The sequence below is a fragment of the Myotis davidii genome, unplaced genomic scaffold (assembly GCF_000327345.1).
Source record: "Myotis davidii unplaced genomic scaffold, ASM32734v1 scaffold164, whole genome shotgun sequence".
Lineage (NCBI taxonomy): Eukaryota > Metazoa > Chordata > Mammalia > Chiroptera > Vespertilionidae > Myotis > Myotis davidii.
The window spans coordinates 645,203-667,578 of record NW_006296417.1 but is presented as its reverse complement, the minus strand read 5'-3'; the positions used below and the strand labels follow the sequence as shown (position 1 = coordinate 667,578).

At 47.4% G+C, this 22,376-nt stretch overlaps 2 protein-coding genes across 2 annotated transcripts in view; both read left to right on the top strand.

The window, feature by feature from the left end:
• The first annotated feature begins 5,788 nt into the window (after window positions 1-5,788).
• The window catches only part of FAM189A1 (family with sequence similarity 189 member A1), a 45,266-nt gene continuing 28,678 nt past the window's right edge, over window positions 5,789-22,376 (top strand). The window contains exons 1-2 of the mRNA XM_006771766.2: window positions 5,789-5,904; window positions 8,833-8,932. Of these exons, the coding sequence (XP_006771829.2) occupies window positions 5,789-5,904; window positions 8,833-8,932 (216 nt within the window). The remainder of the gene's footprint in view (window positions 5,905-8,832; window positions 8,933-22,376) is intronic.
• The window catches only part of NSMCE3 (NSE3 homolog, SMC5-SMC6 complex component), a 2,135-nt gene continuing 1,285 nt past the window's right edge, over window positions 21,527-22,376 (top strand). The window contains exon 1 of the mRNA XM_006771755.2: window positions 21,527-21,544. Coding sequence (XP_006771818.1) covers window positions 21,527-21,544 — 18 coding nt within the window. The remainder of the gene's footprint in view (window positions 21,545-22,376) is intronic.

Genomic DNA, 22,376 nt, shown 5'->3' with positions numbered 1-22,376 from the left:
AGACTGATTTCTCAGTCTGCTGTGGACGGGCATCTGGGTGGTGTCCACTTTGGGCGGTTAGGGTCGGTGCTGCCCGATGCATGCTGGTATGTGGACTTCGGGGAACAGGTGCCCCCGTTTGGATGGTGTGTGCGGGAGTGGAGTCTTGGGCATAGGGTGCACATGCGGTCAGCCGTCCTGGTAGTTTTCCAAAGTGTCATCTCCATGGCCTCTCCGGTCCGCGCTGGGTGAGGGTTCTGGTTGCCCCTTGATGGCCCTTGGTGGTCCCCCTATGGCTTTGCCCCAGGGAAGGAACAGCCACTCCCCTGCCCTGTGCCTCCAGGTGGCATTTCCACCTCATCTGGCTCCACTCAGTGTCTCCACGCAGGCGAAGACTGAGTAGCAAGCGGGCTTCGCTTGGGAGGCGCTTCCGGCACCATGTTCCTTCTTGGGGCCCCAACTCCGGTCTCATTCCCTACCTGTTTGTGCTCATTTTAGATCAGGGTGAGAAGTGAGATTGTCTGGTCCTGGGAGTGTAAGGTGGCTGCATCCCGAGGCTCCTTGGATTTCCGAAGAGGAATGTATGGCGTATAGTAGATGTGCCTATAACTAATGGCTTAAACTCTAGGAGATGTAGTCAGGCAGTAAAATGTAGCCGTAAGCTTTTAACAGCGACATGGGCAAAGCAGAGGGACCCAGAGAAGTTGAAAGTGATGGGCAAAGATACACACGACAGGCACACGGTGGGCAGAGCAGCATTCCATCCAAAAAGGAGGAGTAAGGTTATTTTAGACGAGCAAAAGGTACAGTCTGCATCGGAGATAAAATTGTCCCGATCCTTTACCAAAAATACAACCTCAAGTCCGTAAAATAAAATAGAGTGAGAAATTGACCAAAGCACAGTTGCGGTCTAAAAGGTGCTCATTTCTGCCCTTCACAGATAAGACACAATGGATAAAGACATGATTTATAACATCAGAGGACAGCTGATCAGCTGTATACCAGTGTTCTACCGGCAGACAAATACCCATTTATTTCAAGTATTCATGAACCATTTTAAAAATTGATTACATTCTAGCTCTCAAGAAAAGCATCAGGTTATTCCCCAAATACCATAGGAATTGTCTATCTGTGACTGCCAGGTGATAGCCCTCAACCACTGAGCCACACCATCCATGAAATTTGATGAATTTCGGTGCCAAAATGCAGAACACGTGTAACAGCGATGAATTCATCCGCTCGCTTTTTAAGTTAGCGTTCCAGCCGGTGCAATAATCTCATCTCGATTTGGTGTCTGGCTTTTGAGGGCGCAGGCCCCAGGTTATAATCCCCCCTGTTTTTAAACAAGTCCCCGTCCTTGGAACAGGCCAGGCCTCTGGATTGCCACTGGCTTTTCTTTTCATCTCCAGGACTGCCCATCATATTTTAAAATGAATATTTAAAAATCCATCTAGTGTATAACAGAGTTAAAGTCAGAGCATCAGGTGGCTGATAATGCAAGCAGTAGGCCTGTGCGAGCACACCCCAGCCCCAGGGACACCCGCTTCCCAGTCAGCCAGGCTTGGTTGCTTTTATTCCTTTTTTGTGGGAAAAAACAGATAGTCCTTATTTTTCTAAAAATATGTTTTTCTTGATTTCAGAGAGAGGAAGGGAGGGGGGAGAGAAACATCAATGATGAGAGAGAATCATGGATCGGCTGCCTCCTCCACGCCCCCTACTGGGGATCGAGCCCAAAACCCTGACTTCCTGGTTCATGGGTCGATGCTCAACCCCTGGACCACACTGGCCAGGCTAGAATCTAGTCTTAACTATTGTATTTGTTTGACAAACGAAAGTGACAGTAGGGTTAAATATACGCGGCATTTGTGAAATGAAGAGGAAAGCTAGTCAGCCAGGTTCTGTGACAACTTATTTATCATGAAGATCACAGGGAACAAGGCAATAAATTGACAAAATAGGACAGTGTCAGGCATGCCCAACATCCATGAAAATAGGTAAAAATAGATTTCTTACCATTTCTCCTTTTTTATAACTGACCCCATCTTGTTCTCCGACTCCTGTTGTCAGGATCGTTATTGTCTTGAGGAAATCTCGTTTGTGGGAAAATGCTCTGCAGCGAGGCACATAGAAAAGTTGTGACTTGACAAGTTTTCCATTAAATGAAAACTAGAAAGCGACCAGATGATAGCGGGAAAGCTGGCAAGCTTTTTTTTTCCTTGTCAATTTAGAAGTGACAGGAGAGTGGCTTCTATGATTATTCACCATATTAATTGGAAAACAAGGGATGCCAACTTGGATGTTATTTTTCTTTGGTGGTGGTTAGGCCCAGACTCGTTAGTCTCCCAGGTAACATTTACAGTCATTCGCTTAGAAGATGCCTAGTTATCTGTAATCGCTCAATTTCTCAAAATATGATAATGACGCGAGCCTAGTTGGTCATGGTCATTTAAGAACTGGGATAGCCCTGGTCAGTGTGGCTCAGTTGGTTGGGCTTTGTCTCGTGCACCTAAAGGTCGCTGGTTTGATTCTTGGTCAGGGCACATGCCCAGGTTTCCCGCTCGATCCCGGTAGAGGGCGTGTAGGAGGCAGCCGATGGATGTTTCTCTTTCTCTCTCCCCCTTCGTCTCTCAAAATCAGTAAACAATCTTTAAAAAATTTTTTTAAGGAGCTGTTACAGCCAGCCAGCATGGCTCAGTGGTTGAGCGTCAACCTATGAACCAGGAGATCACTGTTCCATTCCTGGTCAGGGCACATGCCCAGGTTGTGGGCTCGATCCCCAGTGTGGGGTGTGTAGGAGGCAGCCAGTGATGTTTCTCTCTCACATCAATGTTTCTCTCTCTCTACCCCTCCCTCCCTTCTACTCTTTCTAAAAAAATCAATGGCATATTCATACAATTTTTCTTATAGTGTATTGCTATAATTATATTTTATTTGTTATTTTTGTTTATCTCACACTGTTCCTAATATATAAATTAAACTTAATTTATATGGTTAGGTATGTATGAATAGGAAAAATTACAGTATACATAGGGTTTGGTAGTAGGAAGGTTTCAGACATCCATGGGAGTCTTGGAATGTATCCCCTGTGGATAAATGGGGGGAGGGGGCAGCTGCAAAGTCATTCTCTGTATCTTCCATTTTCAGTCAAGGAAATGAGGCAAAGAGAATGTCCCCCAGATAGATAGATCCCAGGCTGAAGGACCGAGGCACCTACCTGCAGTGGAAGGTAGAATAAGGGGAAAGACTGATAAAATGGACCACAACTCCATTAGCATCCTGTGTGTGTCAAACACCCACCCCCGGAACTGGCGAGTCAGGACATAGCCCTGTCTCCCTCCCCATCCATCCCTATTACACTAAAAGCAGCCATAAATCAATAGGGAGACATTAGCATCCCATGGACACGGCTGCAGCAGGCTCTAGTCAGTCACTAGGCACGTCGCTGAAGACATACCAAAGGAAAGTACCCGGAAAAGTGTTGAACTTAGATGCAAATGAAAATAGCTCTTTCCTTTGTGTGTGTGTCGGGGGGCGGGGGGTGTCCACCAAGCTAGGAAAGGGCCTTCTCATAGGCTCTCAGTGTGGGTGAGCGTATAGGGGGCAACTACTCTCATACCCACTGGAGGGAATGATGACGGTGCAGCCTTTATGCCTGGTGACTCATCCTAGTTCACAGGGTCCATACTAAAATCAGCGACGGCAGTAAAACCTGTGTGTGAAGATACTCACTGTGGCTTTATTGTTAATCCTCACCCAAGGGTATTTTTTTCATTGCTTTTCAGAGAGAGTGGGAGGGAGGGAGAGAGGGAGGGAGGGAGGGAGGCAGACTGACCTCTAGCACAGTTCCATTTTGTTTTCCCTGCTTTCCTTTTGTCAGTCCACCCAAGGCTCAGAGTGGATCCTTGGCTATTTTGGGGCGAGATGGTGGTCTCCAGGACCATTAAAGATAGGTCAGATCAGAGCAGGGTTATTCTTCCCAACCTCCCTCCCTCTCTCCCTCTTCCTTCCATTCATTGTCCCATATATCCACCCACTCACCCATCCATCTACTCACCCATCCATCCATCCACCCACCCACTCACCCATCCATCTATCCATCCACTATCCTCCCACCCACCTACTCACCCATCCACCCATCCACTCACCCATCCATCTACTCACCCATCCATCCACTATCCACCCATCCATCTACTCACCCATCCATCTATCCGTCCACCCACCCACCCAGTCACCACCCATCCATTCATCTATTTATCCTTGTACTTATTTCTTCATCCATCCATCCATCCATCCATCCACCCACCCACCCAGTCACCCATCCATTCATCTGTCTGTTCATTTATTCATCGATCCATCCATCCACCCACCCAGTCACCTACCACTCATGCATAATGATCTGAGTGCCTGCTGTGTGCCCGGCCCTGTGTTTGGAGCTGGGGATATATCATGTTAGACAAGAAAGACCAGGTCTTGCCTGGTGAGCTTACGTGGTTGGCAGTAGTTCTACTCACCCATGCCTATATTTAAACTTTTCATTTGGCAAGCGTCCGGAGTGACTGACAGCTCCGTCTTTGTATTTTGTGGTTTCTAAATGTGACGCTTTCTTGACATTTTCATTATACTGACTTTGATAGGAGCTGGTGAGTGGCGCCCCAGGACCCCCCGCGTTATCCAGCCTGCCAGTTCTGGGTGCACTTTATGACCTAGTGACGCGTTTGGCCATATGGGCGTGGACTGAGAACACTGGCCGCTTTACATCCTGGTCCTAGTCGTGCACATTTAAACAATTCAGAAAACTTACTTTTTCCTTTTGGTGTGACAGCGTAAGAAAAATGGAAAAGTGATGCTTTCAGAAATGGAAACGTGTTTTTTGAGTGCGTGAGGGTGTAGCTGTCCAAAAGCTTCCCGTGAGAGAATTGATTAGGAATGTAGAAGGCTGACCACAGGGCTGCTCTCAAATCAATTTCAGACGCCCAGCGATTCTAGGGACATCCCATCCCAGTTAGTGCCCTGATCGTTATTTTACTCCACGGGCTCTTAAACATGTCTGTTTTCTCACTTGGTATTCCGTTTGAAAGTTAATTTGTGTAGTAAGGAGGTTAGGTGCGTATCACAGTATTTCATCGCCGTAAGAGCCAGGGAGTATTCTGCTCATGTTGTGATGGATTTGTTCATCTCTGTGTCAGTTTTGCACGTTCGAGGTGAAGAGGTCTTAGGAATGTCCTCAAAACGAAATGCTAGAAGATAATGCAGCAACCTGTATTTATTTCAGAAGGAGAACGGTTGTTAAGCAAATTCCTCTAGGTTTCCTGTAGGTGAAATTTCCAAGCTCATTCATGTAAATGAGCGAACAATAGATATCTTCAGAAAAATAACTAAAAGTCTCTGCATTTCATTTCTGAAAAAAAGGAAGTATTGACATGTATAAGCCAAATGCAAAATATTATTAATAACAAGTAAATCAAGAGATGAGAAGAACTGGTATAAACAAAGCAGCAATGAGCGATTAAAACAAGAAAATGTGAAGTTAGGTTTGAATGGTTGATACCAATGTGGTTGTTCAAAACATCTGGGAGGTAAGGTGGAGTAGAAAGCACATGTACCTACAAACCTGTAGGCATATGTGTTATTGCTATACACGTGTTGGATAAATAATTTCAATCAGGTGTTTAAAAATGGTCTAGAAAAGAGATGTATCATTTCCAAACGCCTAGAAAAAGGAAACAGCAAACCAATAGAAAAGTTGACCAAAATAGCAAAACACAGGAGTATTAGAAACACAAAAGACAAGAGAATGTCGTGAACGAGCATGAACATAACGGGAAAACATCAGCTACGTCAGCGCTGGCGAGACGTCTGGGCAAAAGCCCTAGACGACAAGGAAAGCACAGTGAGTTCGGTGCCGCTGTGGACTTGGAGAGAGCGGTGAGGAGAAGTGTTGGTAAGAGCTTAGGTTTTCGAGTGCCTCCGTCAGTGTTTTGATAAAATCCTGGGCTCCCGGCCGGTTTTTCCCCCATCTGCGTGGTGCATAACTTCAACTTGCAGTCAGCTCCGTGATAAGATGTCTTTAAAATGTGTTTGCTGTAACTTCCGAATCCGTGATCTCAGTCATTATCCTAAAATGTTCTAAATTGCTCCTTCTTCCTACCGTTGGTAGTGTGCCGCATATTCTTCCATTCTGACTTTTCCGCTGAGCAAAACGTAATTGCTTTTGTGGAATATAGCGCTGTGGATGGTGTAATCAAATATTAAAAATAGAACTGCAGGGTTCTGCAGAAAATGCAATTAAAGAAGCCGTGGACGTGCGTGTCTCTTCATTCCTGTTCATAACTTCTTTTCAGACTAGAGCTATTAGAGAAAATCAGATCTTGATTTGAGGTGATTTATATGGAAAATGTATGTGAATTATATTTGCAAGATAATATACACTACTCATATGTCACTCACATGAAAGGTCCTTTTTTTTAAAAAAAAAAAACAACTCATTATTGCACATAGGCCTGAAGACTTAAAACAGCCTTTCTTCAGTATGGATTTTTTAAGAAATAGATGTTTTTATTTATTTTTAGAGAGACAGGAAAGGAGAGGGAGAGAGAGATAGAAACATCAATGATGAGAGAGAATCATGGATCTGCTGTCTCCTGCACGCCCCCTACTGGGATTGAGCCCACAACCTGGGCATGTGTCCTGACCGGGATTTGAACCGGCGACCTTTCAGTACATGGGTTGACACCCAACCACCTGAGCTGCTGGGGAGGCCACTGCATCTGTCCAGGGCCACATGGTCAGAGGGAAGGATCCCTTCATGCCATCAGTGCAGCACGGTTGTCCCAGTCCCCCAGCCTCTGTTTGGGGGTCATAGGAGCGTCTGAACCTGTAGATGGACATAGGCCATGAGTGAGGAGCAGGGGTCTAGGTACAGCCTCGCTGTCCCGTGTGTCACTTCATCCAGACCAGGGGTGGGGAAGGTCGGCCTATAGGCCGTGTGAGGCCGCAGAGTCTGGCCCTGCCAAGGCGTTAGGGGTGAGTTGATGAAATGTTTGAGCAAATAGAGCAGGCTAATTTTAAGTGGGTCCTTTTGTATGGTCTGAGTGATGTTATAAATACCCAGATGGCCCTTGGCAGAAAAAAGGCTCCCCACCCCTGCCCTAGACAATGGGCCACAGGCTGGTTGGTCCTCACACGCCCGTGGGATGGTCAGCAGTGCAGGAAATCCCCTACTCCTTCCTCCTTTGTCCTCCTGGGCCTCACTACCTGTGGGGACACAGACTCGCGTGGCATACACGTCTCTGCCTGGCAGCCTAGGAGGACCGGGGCTGGCTGAGGGCAGAGGGCAGGAGAGAGGCCACCTGGGGCTGCAAGGGCCCGGGAGGGAGGCTGGCAGCCTGTGGGCCCCCGCAGTGGCCAGGCCTGGACTGCAGAGGGCGCTCCGAGGTGCCACTGTGAATGTTGGGGAATTTAGGGGACCCTTCAGGGCAGGGATTGCAAGAGTGGAGTGTGCTCTGGGGAGGTGAACTCAGAGGAGTCAGGACGGAGGAGCACAGCGAGGGTCTGGCCCCGAGAACAGGCCAAGGCCCTCTAAGGGACAGATTCGGGGTCTGCCTGCGCAGTGTGTGGTTTGTGGCATTAGGACAGTGGGCCTTCAGTCACCGTCATTTGGAAATGGAGGGACGCTTTGTCTCCCAGACAGGCCTGCCTCCTGTTGTAATTGCAGTGGGTTTAAAAGGTGGTGCGGGTCTGTGAGTTCGCCGGCGTAATTAGACTCTGAGAGCTTTTCATTACACTTAATGTGATTTTAATGGAATTAATGTACTGTACCAACAAATACATTGTTTTTATTGCGCAAAGAGGGCACTTCTGAAAGGAGAGAATCAGGACGATTTGCAGATGGTTTACGTAACTCTCTTCTCCAGGCGTGGAGGCGCCTGCCCACTCGTGCTCCTTTCCCGCGGCTCCCGCGGAGGAGAGGGCGCCAGGCTTCTGCATGCACTTGGGCGCTGGTTGGATTTCACCTTTGAAACTTGCATTTATGTCTTTTTTAAAAAATAGGTTTTTGTTGATTTCAGAGAGGAAGGGAGAGGGGGAGAGAGAGAGAGAGAGCGAGAGAGAGAGAGAGAGCGAGAGAGAGAGAGAGAGCGAGAGAGAGAGAGAGAGCGAGAGAGAGAGAGAGAGCGAGAGAGAGAGAGAGAGGAGAAACATCAATGATGAGAGAGAATCATGGACCCAGTGCCTCCTGCACCCCCCCTACTGGTGATCAAGCCCACTACCCGGGCATGTGCCTTCCCCGGGAATCGAACCGTGACCTCCTGGTTCATAGCTCGATGCTCAGTCACTGAGCCATGCCAGCCGGCCTGGCTGCATTTATGTCTTAAATCCGAAGTGCCCCTCCTGGTTGGGCCCTGACTGCCTGGGGCACTCATCTTCATAGGAGACCTTGTGGGAGAACACTAGGACCTCCTTACAATGGGGCCTCCGGGAACAGGGCCCAGTTGAAGGGGGAGCCACACCTCCTCTCTTCACTGTGCCTGTTGGGATGTGGGGGGCGGGAGAGGGGACCGTCCCCAGGATTTGAGTGACCAGGAGGAGGGGTGCCCTGTGGGAGATAAAGATGACAAGCGGAGACTGGGCTGGGGAGGGGAGTGCAGGTGCATTTTTGGACAGGAGCTCGGGAGGGGGACCTGGGGCTCTGGGCTGGAGAATAACCTGCGTGTGCGCGTGCGTGTGTGCACGTGTGTGTATGTGTGTGTGCGCGCGCGCGCTCGTGCGTGTGTGTGTGTATGTGTGCATGTGCTGGATTCTAGAAGTGATTCTTCAGGTTGCAACTGTCCCTACTGTTTCGATTGTACATTAAAGGTTCCTGAAGCATCTCACCTTCCTGCACCGTTTGTCTTTCCAGGTGCTGCTGTCGGGACTCATTGGCGTTGTCTCCTGGAAAAGGCCTCTGTCCCTCGTGGTAAGTCGCACCTGCTCTCCGTGGTGGCCTTGGAACAGGGCTGTGGCCTCTGTGGTGGGAGCGCTTTCAATGCGATTGGCACAGAATTCTGGTTTTTTTGCCCAAAGGGGAAAGCAGACCTTGCTGAAAGCGTCGTAAGTGATAACCAAGCGCATGTGGCCTGTCCCACTTCAAGAGTAGCCGCTCAGGAGTTTGCCTAAGATGCTCGCGTGCCTTCCTCTCTCTGCTCCCTTCCGGTGCCCTCCTACGAGAACATGCCGTGAACCAAGACGATCTAATACGCATAGATGCATGTTGTCTAGACGTGGAAACACGTGCCTGCATATATGTATGCTCACGTGTGATCACACAGGGCGTGTTTTAGCAGAGTGCAAGAATGTCAGCTCTGTGTGTGTTTTGGAGACTGCACCTCTGCGAAGGGGATGTTTATCGGAGTAGAAGAGTGAAGAAAGGAGTATCACTCATTCTGGCCCGTGTGGCTCATTTGTTTGGATGTCATCCCGTGCTCCGAAAGGTGACCGGTTCCATTCCTGGTCAGGGCACATGCCCGGGTTGCGGGCTTGATCCCCAGTAGGAGGCATGCAAGAGGCAGCCTATTGATGTTTCACTCTTACATCGATGTTTCTCTCTCCCTCTCCCTCTCTCTAAAATCCAATACGTACATTTATGTATATATATTTACATCTCTGTATATGAGTGAATGGCTTCTCACGCTGCTTTGGGATGGTCCTGGGGAGACATGGAAAGAGGATGTTGGTTCCTCCATCTCAAAAGCACCCCAAGCAGGTTTGTGTCTGCTGGCCTGTAGGCATGTTCTTCTCCGTGTGCGCATGAATATATTTGTGTGTCCGTGTCTGTGCGAGGGCGGGCGGTTTTCCCGGCTCTGATGGCTAATGGAAAAGACGGCATGGCTTTTTTCTTTTTTTTTTGTAATGTCTCTTCTTTAAGTGATTAGACTTGGCGATAATGACATGGACCGGGTAGGAATGGAGATAGAGAGGAACGTGGACCACCAGCCAACGTGGCTCTGTGATTGAGCGTTGACCTATGAACCTGCCCCCTGCACGCCCCCTACTGGGGATCCAATCCACAGCCCGGGCACGTGCCCTGACCGGGAATCGAACCGTGACCTCCTGGTTCCTAGGTCGGTGCTCAGTCACCGAGCCACAGTGGCCGGGCTGCACCATCCATTCTTGACAAGAGCTGTCTTGTGTCCACCTTGGAAAGCCCTGCCTCTAAAATGCCTCCCTTCCTAATGGGCTTCCTTTGCCCTCGAGTCTTCACGTTCTCCTAATAGAAAAAAGTCGTTAAGAAAAAAAAAAACCTCAGACGCTGAGGTAGCTCTCATATAAGAAAAGTAATAAATGAAGTGTCCCTCAATTCTAAATGCGTCTTCTTTCACTAAGAAGGCAATTACTGTTATAAAGATATAGCCTTAGAAAAATTATTATGGCTGAGAAGTGTGTGCTGTGTCCGTCCGCGGCACAGTTAATTTTAAAAGTATTACCAAGAATACAAATCATAAGTCTGAAATGCTGAACTATACTAATTTGAAAGTGAATTTAATATGCTATTCTGAGGGCCTGTCTGTGCTTACCCGGCTTTTAAAAAATTGTAACTTAGAAGCTATTAGTTACCAGATTGTCTTCCAACTGTCCAACCTCTTTTAGTGAAAAGTGTTACTCAAGGACCTTATCTTTCATCTCCGAATAGTCTTATGCGGTACAGTAAGTAACGGTAATATTGGAACATCCATATTTCACCCTGATTTTATGGGTATTAAATCAAATTGTTGCATTTTTATCAAAATACAAAAATGCTGATTGGGAATGAAAAGAAGACTCAAAGGTCTCAAATTTGATTGTTTTGCTATGTTTGCTTTAATTCCCCAAAAGATAGAAAAATGGATTGAAATTGACTTAAGAATAGCGCTATGTAGGCAATATGACCTAATGACGAAGAGAAATTTGCACACTGACTTCAGGAGAGAGAAAGAAACGGTCTGCCTTTCGTATATATGTGATATTGTTAACAAACACAGGTCTTTTAAAAATATATATTTTTTATTGATCTCAGAGAGGAAGGGAGAGGGAGAGAGAGAGAGAAAGATCAATAATGAAAGAGAATCATTGATCGGCCGCCTCCTGCATGCCCCCTACTGGGGACCGAGCCCACAACCCAGGCGTATGCCTTGACCCCGAATTGAACCATGACCTTCTGGTTCATGGATTGAAGCTCAACCACTGAGCCAGGCCGGCCGGGCAATACATGCTCATTTAAATGTCATTCTCCTGCAAATTCGACGTCGGCTGAACACAGGGCAGAGCCTGGATGGGTTTCATCTAATGGGAACAAGAGGGAGAATTTAAATGCTTATGCATCTTGGTTAATGGAATCTGAAAAGCTGTCAAATGACAAGGGATGGATAATATCGTGTGATAACAAACAAATGAACCAGATGATCGGCCCGGGGGAACAAGGATGGAAAGAAAGAAGTCTAGGAAATACCCAAAGGCAAGTTAATAAGGAAAAAGGACTAAAACGTCCCGACAAATGAGATAATGACAGCGGCCCACCGAGGAGAGCCGATCTGGCTGGCAGACGTGGGCAGGCAGCTGGCATGTCAGAATGAGCGGCAGCTGGGGTGTGGAGGATGAGTGGGAAGAACAGGCTCGTAAATGGCAAAATGATGAGTGAGTAAGAAAATCTGTCAGGTGATGAATGAGCTGACGCTGACGATCCCCACCGGACAGATGACAGAGAGGGGCCGAGTGAAAAAGGCCGTCAGCGCAGACAGCCGGGGAAGCAGAGAGCCTGCGTACCTAGAGCCGGGGGACTTGCAGATGCAGTTTCGCCGTGGCGGGTAGATCAGTTGGTTGCTGCAACACTGTCCCTGTATGCCAGGGAGTCAGCCAATGAATGCAGAAATAAGTGGGACAACAAAACCATGTTATTCTCTCTTCCTCTCTCCTCCCCTCCTTTTCTCCGTCCCTCCGCACTTTCTCTATCTCTCTCAAATCAATTTTAAAAATTTAAATGCGCCGTAGCAGGTTTGGCTTAGTGGATAGAGCATGGGCCCACAGACTGAAGGGTCCCAAGTTCAATTCCAGTCAAAGGCACCTACCTGGGTTGCAGGTTCGATCCCTAGTCAAGGCACATGTGGGAGGCAACCAATCAATGTGTCTCTCACATCGATGTTTCTCTCTCTCTCTCTCTACCCCCCTCCCTTCCACTCTCTCTAAAAATCAATGAGAAAAATATCCCCAGGTGAGGATTAACAACAACAAAAAATTTTTTCTAAATGCAATTTTATAAGCACGAATAGGGTCATGTAACTAACCACAGTATTTGATCTGATTTGGCAACTATTAACAACATAACGAAACTTCCATTAAAAACACTACGGTTGTACACAATGTGCTCATGGCTATGAGTACTGATTTGCATTCTACGCCTACCACTTGCTAGCTGTTAGCGTCTTCATTCCTGCGATTTTTCACCTATAAAATGGGAATAATGATAGGAGTGCCTTTCCTCTTTCAGTATGAGGTCACTTGAGGATTAAAGTCCATGTGAGAAACTTAGAACAGTACCTGGCACATTATAAGCAAAGAAGAAATTACTGTTAGCTGCTATTGATCATGTTCTACTTTTGTTTCTCTCTCGGAGTGTAAATTTCATCTGACACACCCGGTGTCTACATCAGCAGACGGATCATCCCAAAGACTTCATCTTGGCTGAATAAATGAAATACTGATGAGTTCCCTTATCTCTTATCAAAGAGCAATAAGTACTGCAAACATTTTTGGGAAGGGAGGGTGTCTTTCTAGAGCTTTTTTTGTTTGTTTTTCAGAGTTTAGTTTTGAAACTTGAGAAACAAGACTTAAATTTCTGTTTGTAATTGATTCATAAAAAATAATTTAAGTAATATTAAAAGGAAAGTAATGAAATTAAAATCCAAGAAACAAGTCAGTCAAAAAAAATTCTTTGAGAAGAGTTATAAGTACATTAACCTCCGTTATTATGGATTAAGATTGAATAGAGAAATAAAAAAAGAAATGTAACAATGTAAGGAAGGGATTTTATTTTTTAAACAATTTCTAATATATATTTTTATTGATTTCAGAGAGGAAGGGAGAAGGAGAGATAGAAACATCAGTGATGAGAGAGAATTATTAATCAGTTGCTTCCTGTACGACCCTTATTAGGGATCGAGCCCATAACCCGAGCATGTGCCCTGACGGAGAATTGAACCGTGACATCCTGGTTCATAGGTCTGCATTCAACCACTGAGCCACACGGGCCGGACTCAGTCAGTGATCCTATAGTTCATTCGATCTAAACATCCCTGTGCTGTCGCAGAAGAGAGGAGGGCTGGCTGAGTTTCTTGTTCTGAATAACCAGTTGGGGCTTTGAGCAGCGGTCTGGCTTGGGCTTCCTCCCTCTCCCCCCACCAGCCCCTAATGAGAAAACCTAGAAAAGCGAGAGTGGATAGAATTCGGGAGACAGTGTAATAAATAGATGCTTTTGTTCTTTTTCTCCCGTGTTCCTGGCACAGAGTCTGTAGAACCATTCCAATTTCCGGAATGCTGAGCGTGCCTTTTATATGCTAATTGTTGTTGGTGTGGAAAACCCCCACACAATCTCATATTTCCACTCCTCCGCCGTGGAGGAGCACGGCGGCTGCGTTACTAGGTTCCAGCGTCTCCGTATCACGGGCAGCAGGGACGCGCTTGCTGGCACGTCGGTGCCGGCTCCGGAACAGCCGAGGAGTGTGTGGGGCAGGTGCAGAAACGAGGTGTTCTGACTTTTCAGAGTTAAAAAAAATAGGATAGGTATTTTTGGTGGCATGCACTTCGAGTTTAGGTTTTAATTTCACATGTGATTTCTAGCAAATGGGCTTCTCTTTGGTGTCAGTGTTGTAGAGGCAGGGGCTGCGGGAAGGTGGGCGTCCATGGAGAAGAAATGTCCTGTTGCAGCCCAGGCGCTAAAACCAGCCCATAGAGAACAACCCGCCCTGGCCAGCGTAGGTCCTGCTTGAGCACTGACCTAGGAACCAGGAGGTCACGGTTCGATTCCCAGTCAGGGCACATGCCCGGGTTGTGGGCTCCATCCCCAGTAGGGGGCATGCAGGAGGCAGCCGGTCCGTGATTCTCTCTCATCATTACTGTGTCTATCTCTCTCTCCCTCTCCCTTCCTCTCTCTCTACACGTCAATAAAACATATTAAAGAAATAAATGAGAGGTTTTCCACATGATGAAATCTCTCACTGCAGGCAATGATAAAAGACACGAGCTACACAATGTACGTTTTAACGACTGCTTGTATTTGAAATTCACAGAACAGCTCAGAAGGGAAAGTGAACTTCATGCTAAACTTCAGCTTGCTGCTCTTTCATGCTAAGACACAGTGGTTCCCAGAGTTAAGGAGAAACCCACCATCCGCCCCTTCCTTCCCCCCCTTGATTGCAATTTATCTCTCTCTTTCTTCCTCCGTAGAACTCCCGCCGCGATCGCACGTTTTCCCCCGTAGGTGAATTTTCACTCCTGTCTACTCTGTTCCTGGCTGTTTCCAAACCGTGTATTGGCGGTGCCATGGCGAGGGTTTAATTCTCACTTTGTAATTGGTTTCCTCGCTCCTGTCTCTGGTCTCCTGTCATCGGCATTGCTCCGATTATCGCCTCCAGGGCTGCTGGACGGGAGGCCTGTTGGTGTTAGGGCCTCGGTCCATGAGGTGCTAGGGGGGCGCCAGCTTTCTTCCCTCTGTCAGCTCTGTTTCCGGGGTCCTTGTGGTTCTGTTTGTTTCCCTGCTTGCTGGGGGCGGGGGGGGGTTGGTTGCCCACACTCCCTGCCGCGCTGTCTGCTCATACGTGACGCAGTCTGTAGTGTGTGTTCCTTCACTCCTCCCTGATGACCTTCAGCCAGTTTGCCATTCCCTGTTAGAGACGATGCCACCTGCCAGGCTTGTTCCGCTCCCCTTGCCCCACCCCCCACCGCCCCAGCAAAGGTTGGGGAGAGTCCATGCAGCCTGAGCCCTTGCAAAGGCCCTACTCTCTTGACTTTGAGTATTGTATAAGTAAACTAAAAACAACAAATGGCCCAGCTGGTGTGGCTCAGTGGTTGAGCATAGACCTATGAACCAGGAGGTCACGGCTTGATTCCCAGTCAGGGCACAGGCCCAAGTTGCAGGCTCAGTCCCCGGTAGGGGGTGTGCAGGAGGCAGTCGATCGTGATTCTCTCTCATTGATGTTTCTCTCTCCCTCTCCCTTCCTCTCTGAAATCAACAAAAATCTATTTAAAAAATAATATGATCAGCATTTAAATGGAAGCTGTTCACACTTTCATTCCACCCAACCAGGTAATCATCCTGGATTTTTTGTATAAAAGAAAGGCTAGAGTGTCCTTAGATGGTTTGAATGGAGAGGCACATTTGAAATGCAATGTCCCATTTAGTGACTGATTTAAACAGTTGGGTTCTTGGCAAATGGACTTAAAAATATAAAAAGATTGGCAATTTTTTTTCTGTGGGTCCTAGAACCCTTGATATAACTTGCGCTTGTGGAAAAAGACTACGAGACAAGTATAAAAAATGGGCTCTGTGATCAGAGGGAAAGTCTGGTTTTTTTAGTTTTTTTTTTTTTTAGAAATGTGCTGAATTCCAAGAGTTAATTAAAACCAAGACGTCACGTGACATTCCAAATGTGTTATATTTAGCTTTTTCCTTAAGAAGTTACCTCTTCTCTGTAAATGTAACTCTCTTGGTTTCTTAAACCTGCCAGCCATACAGGACCGTGGTTCTCCTTTAAGATACTGGTGAACGAGCTTGCACCGTCGTGCCCACATTTGGGAACCCAGCATGCTCCAGTCCTGTCCTCCCTGCCCAGACTGCTATGCCCAGTCCTGAAGGGTTTCCTGGTCGCCCTGACTCCAGTGTCCTGCCCTCACTGCATGAGAGTTTTTTTCTTCTATATTACATGGAAGTCTGTGAGCCATTTTTGCGTTAGTTTTTGCATATGCTGTGCCATGTACCTTGAGGTTGATATCTTGAATTTTTCCAGCACCATTTTAAAAATGCATATATTTTTATTGATTTCAGAGAAGAAGGGAGAGGGAGAGAGAAATAGAAACATCAGTGATGAGAGAGAACCATGGACCGGCTGCCTCCTGCACGCCCCTTACTGGGGATGGAGCCCGAAACCCGGGCATGTGTCCTTGACTGAAATCAAACCTGGGACCCTTCAGACCGCAGCCTGACGCTCTATCCCCTGAGCCAAACCAGTCAGGGCCAGCAGCACCATTCTTTTTTGAAAAGATCATCCTTCTTGTCTGGCCAGTGGTGTTAAGTGGTTAGAGCATCAGCACATGGACTGAGGGTCTTGGGTTCAATTCCCAATCAAGGGCACCTACTTCGGTTGCAGGTTCAATTCCCAGCCCCGGTTGGGGCACTTGTGGGAGGCAACCAATCGATGTGTCTCTCTCGCATTGATGTGTCTCTCTCACTCTCCCCCTCCCTTCCACTCTCTGTAAAAGTAATAAAAACTAACCCACAGGTGATGGTTAGGAGAACAGACACATGCAGTTCAGTCGCACTGAAGGCAAATAAGAATTCTCCTGGAAGTGGATAAAACCTAAGTCCATTAAATAGCCAGACTCCTTTCTATTAGATTTTCAAATGAATGAGAAATTAATGAAGAGCTCTCACCATTGCCTCGGAACGGGCATATTTATAGCCCTCTCCTGCTTGCCAAAAATAAGTCCACTTCATTTTTTCCCTGCCAGCCATCTCAGCGCCTGTCGCAGAAAATGGGACCAGGCGGTTGGTGCAAATAGGGTGTTTCCCAACAGAAAGAAAGGTTTTGGAGCCTCGGAGCCGTTTGTGAGCTTTGTCAGTTCTGGGACATTCTGCCATGGAGTGCTCCCTATGTTTATGTTTATTTGCTTACATATCAGTTATTCTCCAAGTCAGTTACACAACATGGAGTACCAAACGGCACAGTTAGGAGAGACTGGCATCGCTCCTCACGGTGCGCGCCTGCCCGCTGCGGACCTCGAGTCCGGTGCATGAGCTGAAGATGGCCCCTGGCCATCTAGATTTTTAATTTTTTTTAGAATATGTTTTTATTGATTTTAGAGAGGAAGGGAGGGGAAGAGCGAGATAGAAACGTCAATGACGAGAGAGAATCATAATCTGCTGCCTCCTGCATGCCCCGCATCTGGGGATGGAGCCTGCAACCTGGCCATGTGCCCTGACCAGGAATTGAACCATGACCCCCTGGTTCATGGGTTGACACTCAACCACTGAGCCACACTGGCCTGGCTTATTAGGGTTTTTTAAAATCATGGATCGGTAGTGAATTTTCTCTTAGGGCATTTCTGTTGTGAGATGGTTATGGGAGAGATGTCCTTTATTCTGTTAATATGGTGAGTTACCCCCATTGATTCAACTCACCTTTCTCAGCTGCATCAGCTGCATCTCGACTTGGTTTGTCTGTGGCTCAGGATTTTTTATTGCATCCTCATTTTGAGAGTGTCCTTGTCAGATTTAAATGCTCAGTAGCCCAGCCAGTGTGGCTCAGTGGTTCAGCATCGACCCTAACTGGGGATCGAACCTGCACCGTCGGCGTGTCGGGACGATGCTCTAACCAACTGATCCACCAGCCGGGGCTGAGTGGCTATTCCTCTGATGTGGTTTCTTGGCCTGTTCTCTGTCCTGTTTTGTTTCCTCCCCCAGCTTGGAGCATTTGCGTTCCCAGCCCCCTGCTTCTGCCCTTCGTACGTTGCGTCTTCCCTTGTGGCTTGTATTTCATGAACTTTCGGTCCTGTCTTGTGTGACACACTTTCCGCGGAGCCTCGGAAAACAGTATTTGGTTTTCAGCAGGGACCATGCTCTGTGGACATTTTAAACGAAGAAAAAGAAAAAAGCCTGATTCTGGTCTAGAAGCTTGTTGTGCTGCACTCCCCTCTCCTCTGTCCGCGTTATGTTTTTATCGTACGCTGTGTATGCTCCTCCCTCGGCTCTGCTCCATAGTAGCCATCTGTTCTGCAATTCGGCTGTCTCCGTCCTGCAAACCACTGCACTTCTTAGGAGGCACATGAGTTTGCTGCGCCTGGTGAACCAGGAGGTCACAGGTTCGATTCCCGGTCAGGGCACATGCCCGAGTTTCAGGCTCGATCCCCAGTAGGGGGCGTGCAGGAGGCAGCCAATCCATGTTTCTATCTCTCTGTCTCTCTATCCCTTTTCCCTTCCCCTCTCTCTAAAAGCAATAAGAACATTTTAAAAACGTAGAAATGTCATCCTGGCATAAGATTAATCAAGTAACAATGTGTGCGGATTTTAATATTAAATGGCAGGGAGTGGGACTGGATTTCTGTAAATTGTAAGTAAAATCACGCTTGGGCCCAAGGGTTCAGCATAAGCATAACAGGCGCGTCCACACTAATTTCTGTGTGAAATTTCCCAAAGCGCAGTCTGTCAGTGGCCGGGAGAATAACCGCCGTGAGTCCGGTCATTTGCTCAGAGGTGAATGGGAGAGGCAGAGAAACCCTGCATGAGCAGGGGAGCCGCTCGGATGACGGTGAACACTTCAGCAGGCCAGGACACTTCATCAGCACATGTTTACTGGCTGCTTGGCTCCTAGGAGGCAGAGCGTTAGCTAAGATTTCCTTTTTCCCACACCACCTCTCTCTGACTTGTAGGATTCAGAAAATCGGGGGTGTGGGAAGTAAAAACCAACTCATGCTTCTCAAGAAAGAAGGAGGCCCTGGTTTTTCCAACCAGATTAGGGGATGATGTTGCCAGCTTCGGGGAGCAGGAATCCTCTAGTAAAGTCAGCTCCTGCTGGCCAGTGTGGCTCAGTGGTTGAGCATTGACCCATGAAGCAGGTGGTCACGGTTCGATTCCCAGAGAGAGGGATGGAAACATCAATGATGAGAGAGAATCACTGATCGGCTGCCTCCTGCACGCCCCCTAATGGGATCGAGCCCGCAACCTGGGCATGTGCCCTGACTGGGAATCGAACCAGTGACCTCCTGGTTCATGGGTCGAGACTCAACCACTGAGCCACACTGGCCAGACACATGTCATTATTAGGTAGCCCTTTATCTGTGATGTCACTGGGATGGATCTTTGTTACTAAGGAGTGGACCCAAGGGATTTTATTGTAACCATTGAAATATCAGGTTGCTTTTCCTGTCTACCCACCAAAATAGTATGTGCAACCCCTCCCCCCCCCAGCCCGCCCGCACCTCCCAGCCTTTGCTCCCTGCTGCACACGTTTCACTTTGCTCCTCTGGAACAGGCAGCAAAGCGATTCAGTTCACACATGGTGGCTGCATAGATTCATCATCGCTTTTCTTCCCCAGAAGCCCTTGCTTCTGCACCAGGTCACTGTCAGAAACGTTAACGCCTTTCTCTGGTTCTGCAAGAAATACCAGGGACGCAGAGGAGAATTCGGGAGACAGGAAAGATGAGAGCGCCTGGGCAGGCATTTGCAATCAAGGAGATGAAATAAAGCAATTAATTGCTGAGAGACATCTAAAGAGGAGTGGGTAGTAGGCATTTCTTTGTTCGATGCATTGGAAATCTTAGCTGGTGTAGTGTTTGCCTCAAATAATTTAATTTTTTTTCTATTGGGCCTAGTAATAAAAGTATTAAGGTCATTAACATAAAGTGTTTGAAAATGTTTTTCTTTTTTAAACCACTTTGTCTTTATTACTTCAGATGCTGAACAAAAAAGCCACAAATGTCATATTCAAATCACGCTGAATTTCCTGAAAATGTGCATGTGGATAACTGCTATGGCATGGTGTACCTCTGATGTTAAAATTGATTGAAAATATATTTTTCATTCATCTCCTGAAGCAAAAAATAAACATTGAAGTTCACTTAGAAAATGACTTCCCCTGGCCAGTGTTGCCCAGTGGTTGAGCATCAACCTATGAACCAGGAGGTCAAGGTTTGATTCCCAGTCAGGGCACATGCCTGGGTTGCAGGCTTCATCCCCAGTAGGGGGCATGTGGGAGACAACCAAGTGATGTGGCTCTCTCACACCTATGTTTTTCTCTCTCTGCTCTCTGCCCCCCGCTTCTACTCTCTTAAAAAAAATCAATGGAAAAAAATGCCTCCAGTGAGGATTAACCAAAACCAAACACAAAAACCTGTTATCTTTTCTCACCCGTCTGAGTACGACAATCTGCTATCTGGGTAAAGATGCCACTGACGGACACTGATGATTTTCACAGTCACAGGGGGTAGCTTAACCTGTGGTGCTGCTTGGTAATTTAAGTGAACACCTTAGCAAGAAAAACACACACACACAAAGGAAAAAACCCGCTGAAATATCAGTTCAGTTGTTGGCAGTGGCTTTCATCTTCTTTCCCATTTCTGTGTTGTCTCTTGGTTGCTGAGTATTTTTTTTAACTCGGGGTACAACTGATCTTTCTGGGGGAGTTTTTCGCAGAATTCTCAGCTGCAGGTGTCTTTGGACTTGAGACCTAACTTTAATTTGCAAAGACATAGAAGCAGATGAATTTTCTCATTGTAAAAACAAAGTGAATGCCTCAGTGAAATATTTGCTTTTCTTAGCCGGCTTCTGCCAGTAGGATTGATGCTTGAGGGTATTTTGTTAGATCTTGTGTGGCACAGGAGGTTATTACTCAGCGTTTACCCTACTTTAGCTGGCAAACTTGCATCGGAACATAGAATATCATTTTGCGTTTAATATTGCAGTTCCAGTGCCGTTATCAGATTGCATTTTCATACTGAATTACAAACAAAAATTTCATGCTACTAACACTTAATGATATTTGTGATAAGATTGTGTTTTGATGCTATTCTTCAAATAATGTGTTTTGAATTGCTTTCCTTTGAATATATTTGCACTAAGGAGGAACTGAGTTTGATTTGGTTCTTTAAAGAGTTTACCCATTTCCTGGGTAGCTTTAAAAAAGACAGGTAAATGCGCCCAGCCTGTGTGGCTCCGTGGTTGAGCGTGGACCCATGAACCAGGAGGTCAGGGTTCTGTTCCCGGTCAGGGCACAGGCCCGGGTTGTGGGCTCGATCCCCAGTAGGGGGCGCAGGAGGCAGTTTCTTCTTTGCAAGTCAATAAGTAGAAAAGGGGCACATTTGCTAAGATCCATAGAAGTAATGGCAGACGATTACAGATCGACCGAGTTAATGAAACGACTCATGGTGGCTATTAGAGCTGCACAATTAAATATATATATACAGAGCGTACACACCATAGACTGTGAGAGATGATACCCCTGGGTTCTCTTTTCTTTCTCGTCAAACCCTAAGGCTGATATAGTAAGAATTAAGAAATTTAAGAGATTCACATTATTGCAATTCTTGATCAGTGATGCCCAAAATTAAATGGTAATCTCTTGAGAGAGTGCGTTGTTTGTAGCACCCTTCTTACTCATTTCTGCTAAAAGTGTGGTTCTTTACGTGACCAGGTGCTTTCCAAAAGATAAACTTGCACGACCAAGCAAAAACACGTCACTGAAACGAAACGTGCTTTATGGGGTGGTTTGGTCGTAGTTGTCTAACTGATGGAGTTGGATGCAAAAATATAAATACTGAAACAGCGAAAGGATGGGGCAAGTCCTGCTAGTGAGGCAAGCCTGCCTTTACCACAGCTTCCTTTTAATAGACTCTCAGTGGCTCTGGAGAAGGCAGCTGGTGGGAAATGGTTAGGAGGGTAAACTGAGCCAGGGGAGGGGGTGTCGAAGGCAAAGCAACGGGCGTCCTCTGGGGCCTTGGTGCATTTCCGTCCAGCTTCGCAATGCTTTTAGAGATGGGGGGAGGGGGGCGGAGAGAAAAAAAAGAGAGATGAGAGAGCGACATGGATTGGTTGCCTCCCGCACGGACCCCACTGGAAGCAGGGAGCAAACCTGCAAGCCCAGGTATTTGCCCTTCGGCGGGGAATCACACCTGCGACCCTCAGGTGCGCCGGCAGGTGCGCTAACTACTGACCCACACTGGTCAGGGCTATTGATTTTCTTTTTAGAGAGAGAGGAAGGGGAAAAAGAGAGAGAGAGATCGACGAGAGAACATCGGTCGGCTGCCTCCTGCACACCCTCACCAGGGATCGAGCCCGCAACCCGGGCATGTGCCTGACCGGGAATCGAACCCGCGACCTCTTGCTTCAGGGGCCCAGGCTCAACCACGGGCTTGACACCGACTTTCCGTGTCACTGTCCGGGCAGGAACTTGGCCGCACACGTGCTGAGCGTTCGGCTCCTGGGCTCCGCTTGCAGGGTTTGGAAGGGCGACCCTTTGCGCCAGCTTCACCAGTCACCGGTGCAGACGCCTGCGCGCCTGCGCGCCTGCGGACTCACGCACTGCGTCGCCTTCCTGACGCAATGCGCGCAGCCTCCACCGACGCACCGCGCAGCGTCTGTGACGCAATACGCACGCCCCCTGGCCCCGCCCAGATATCGACT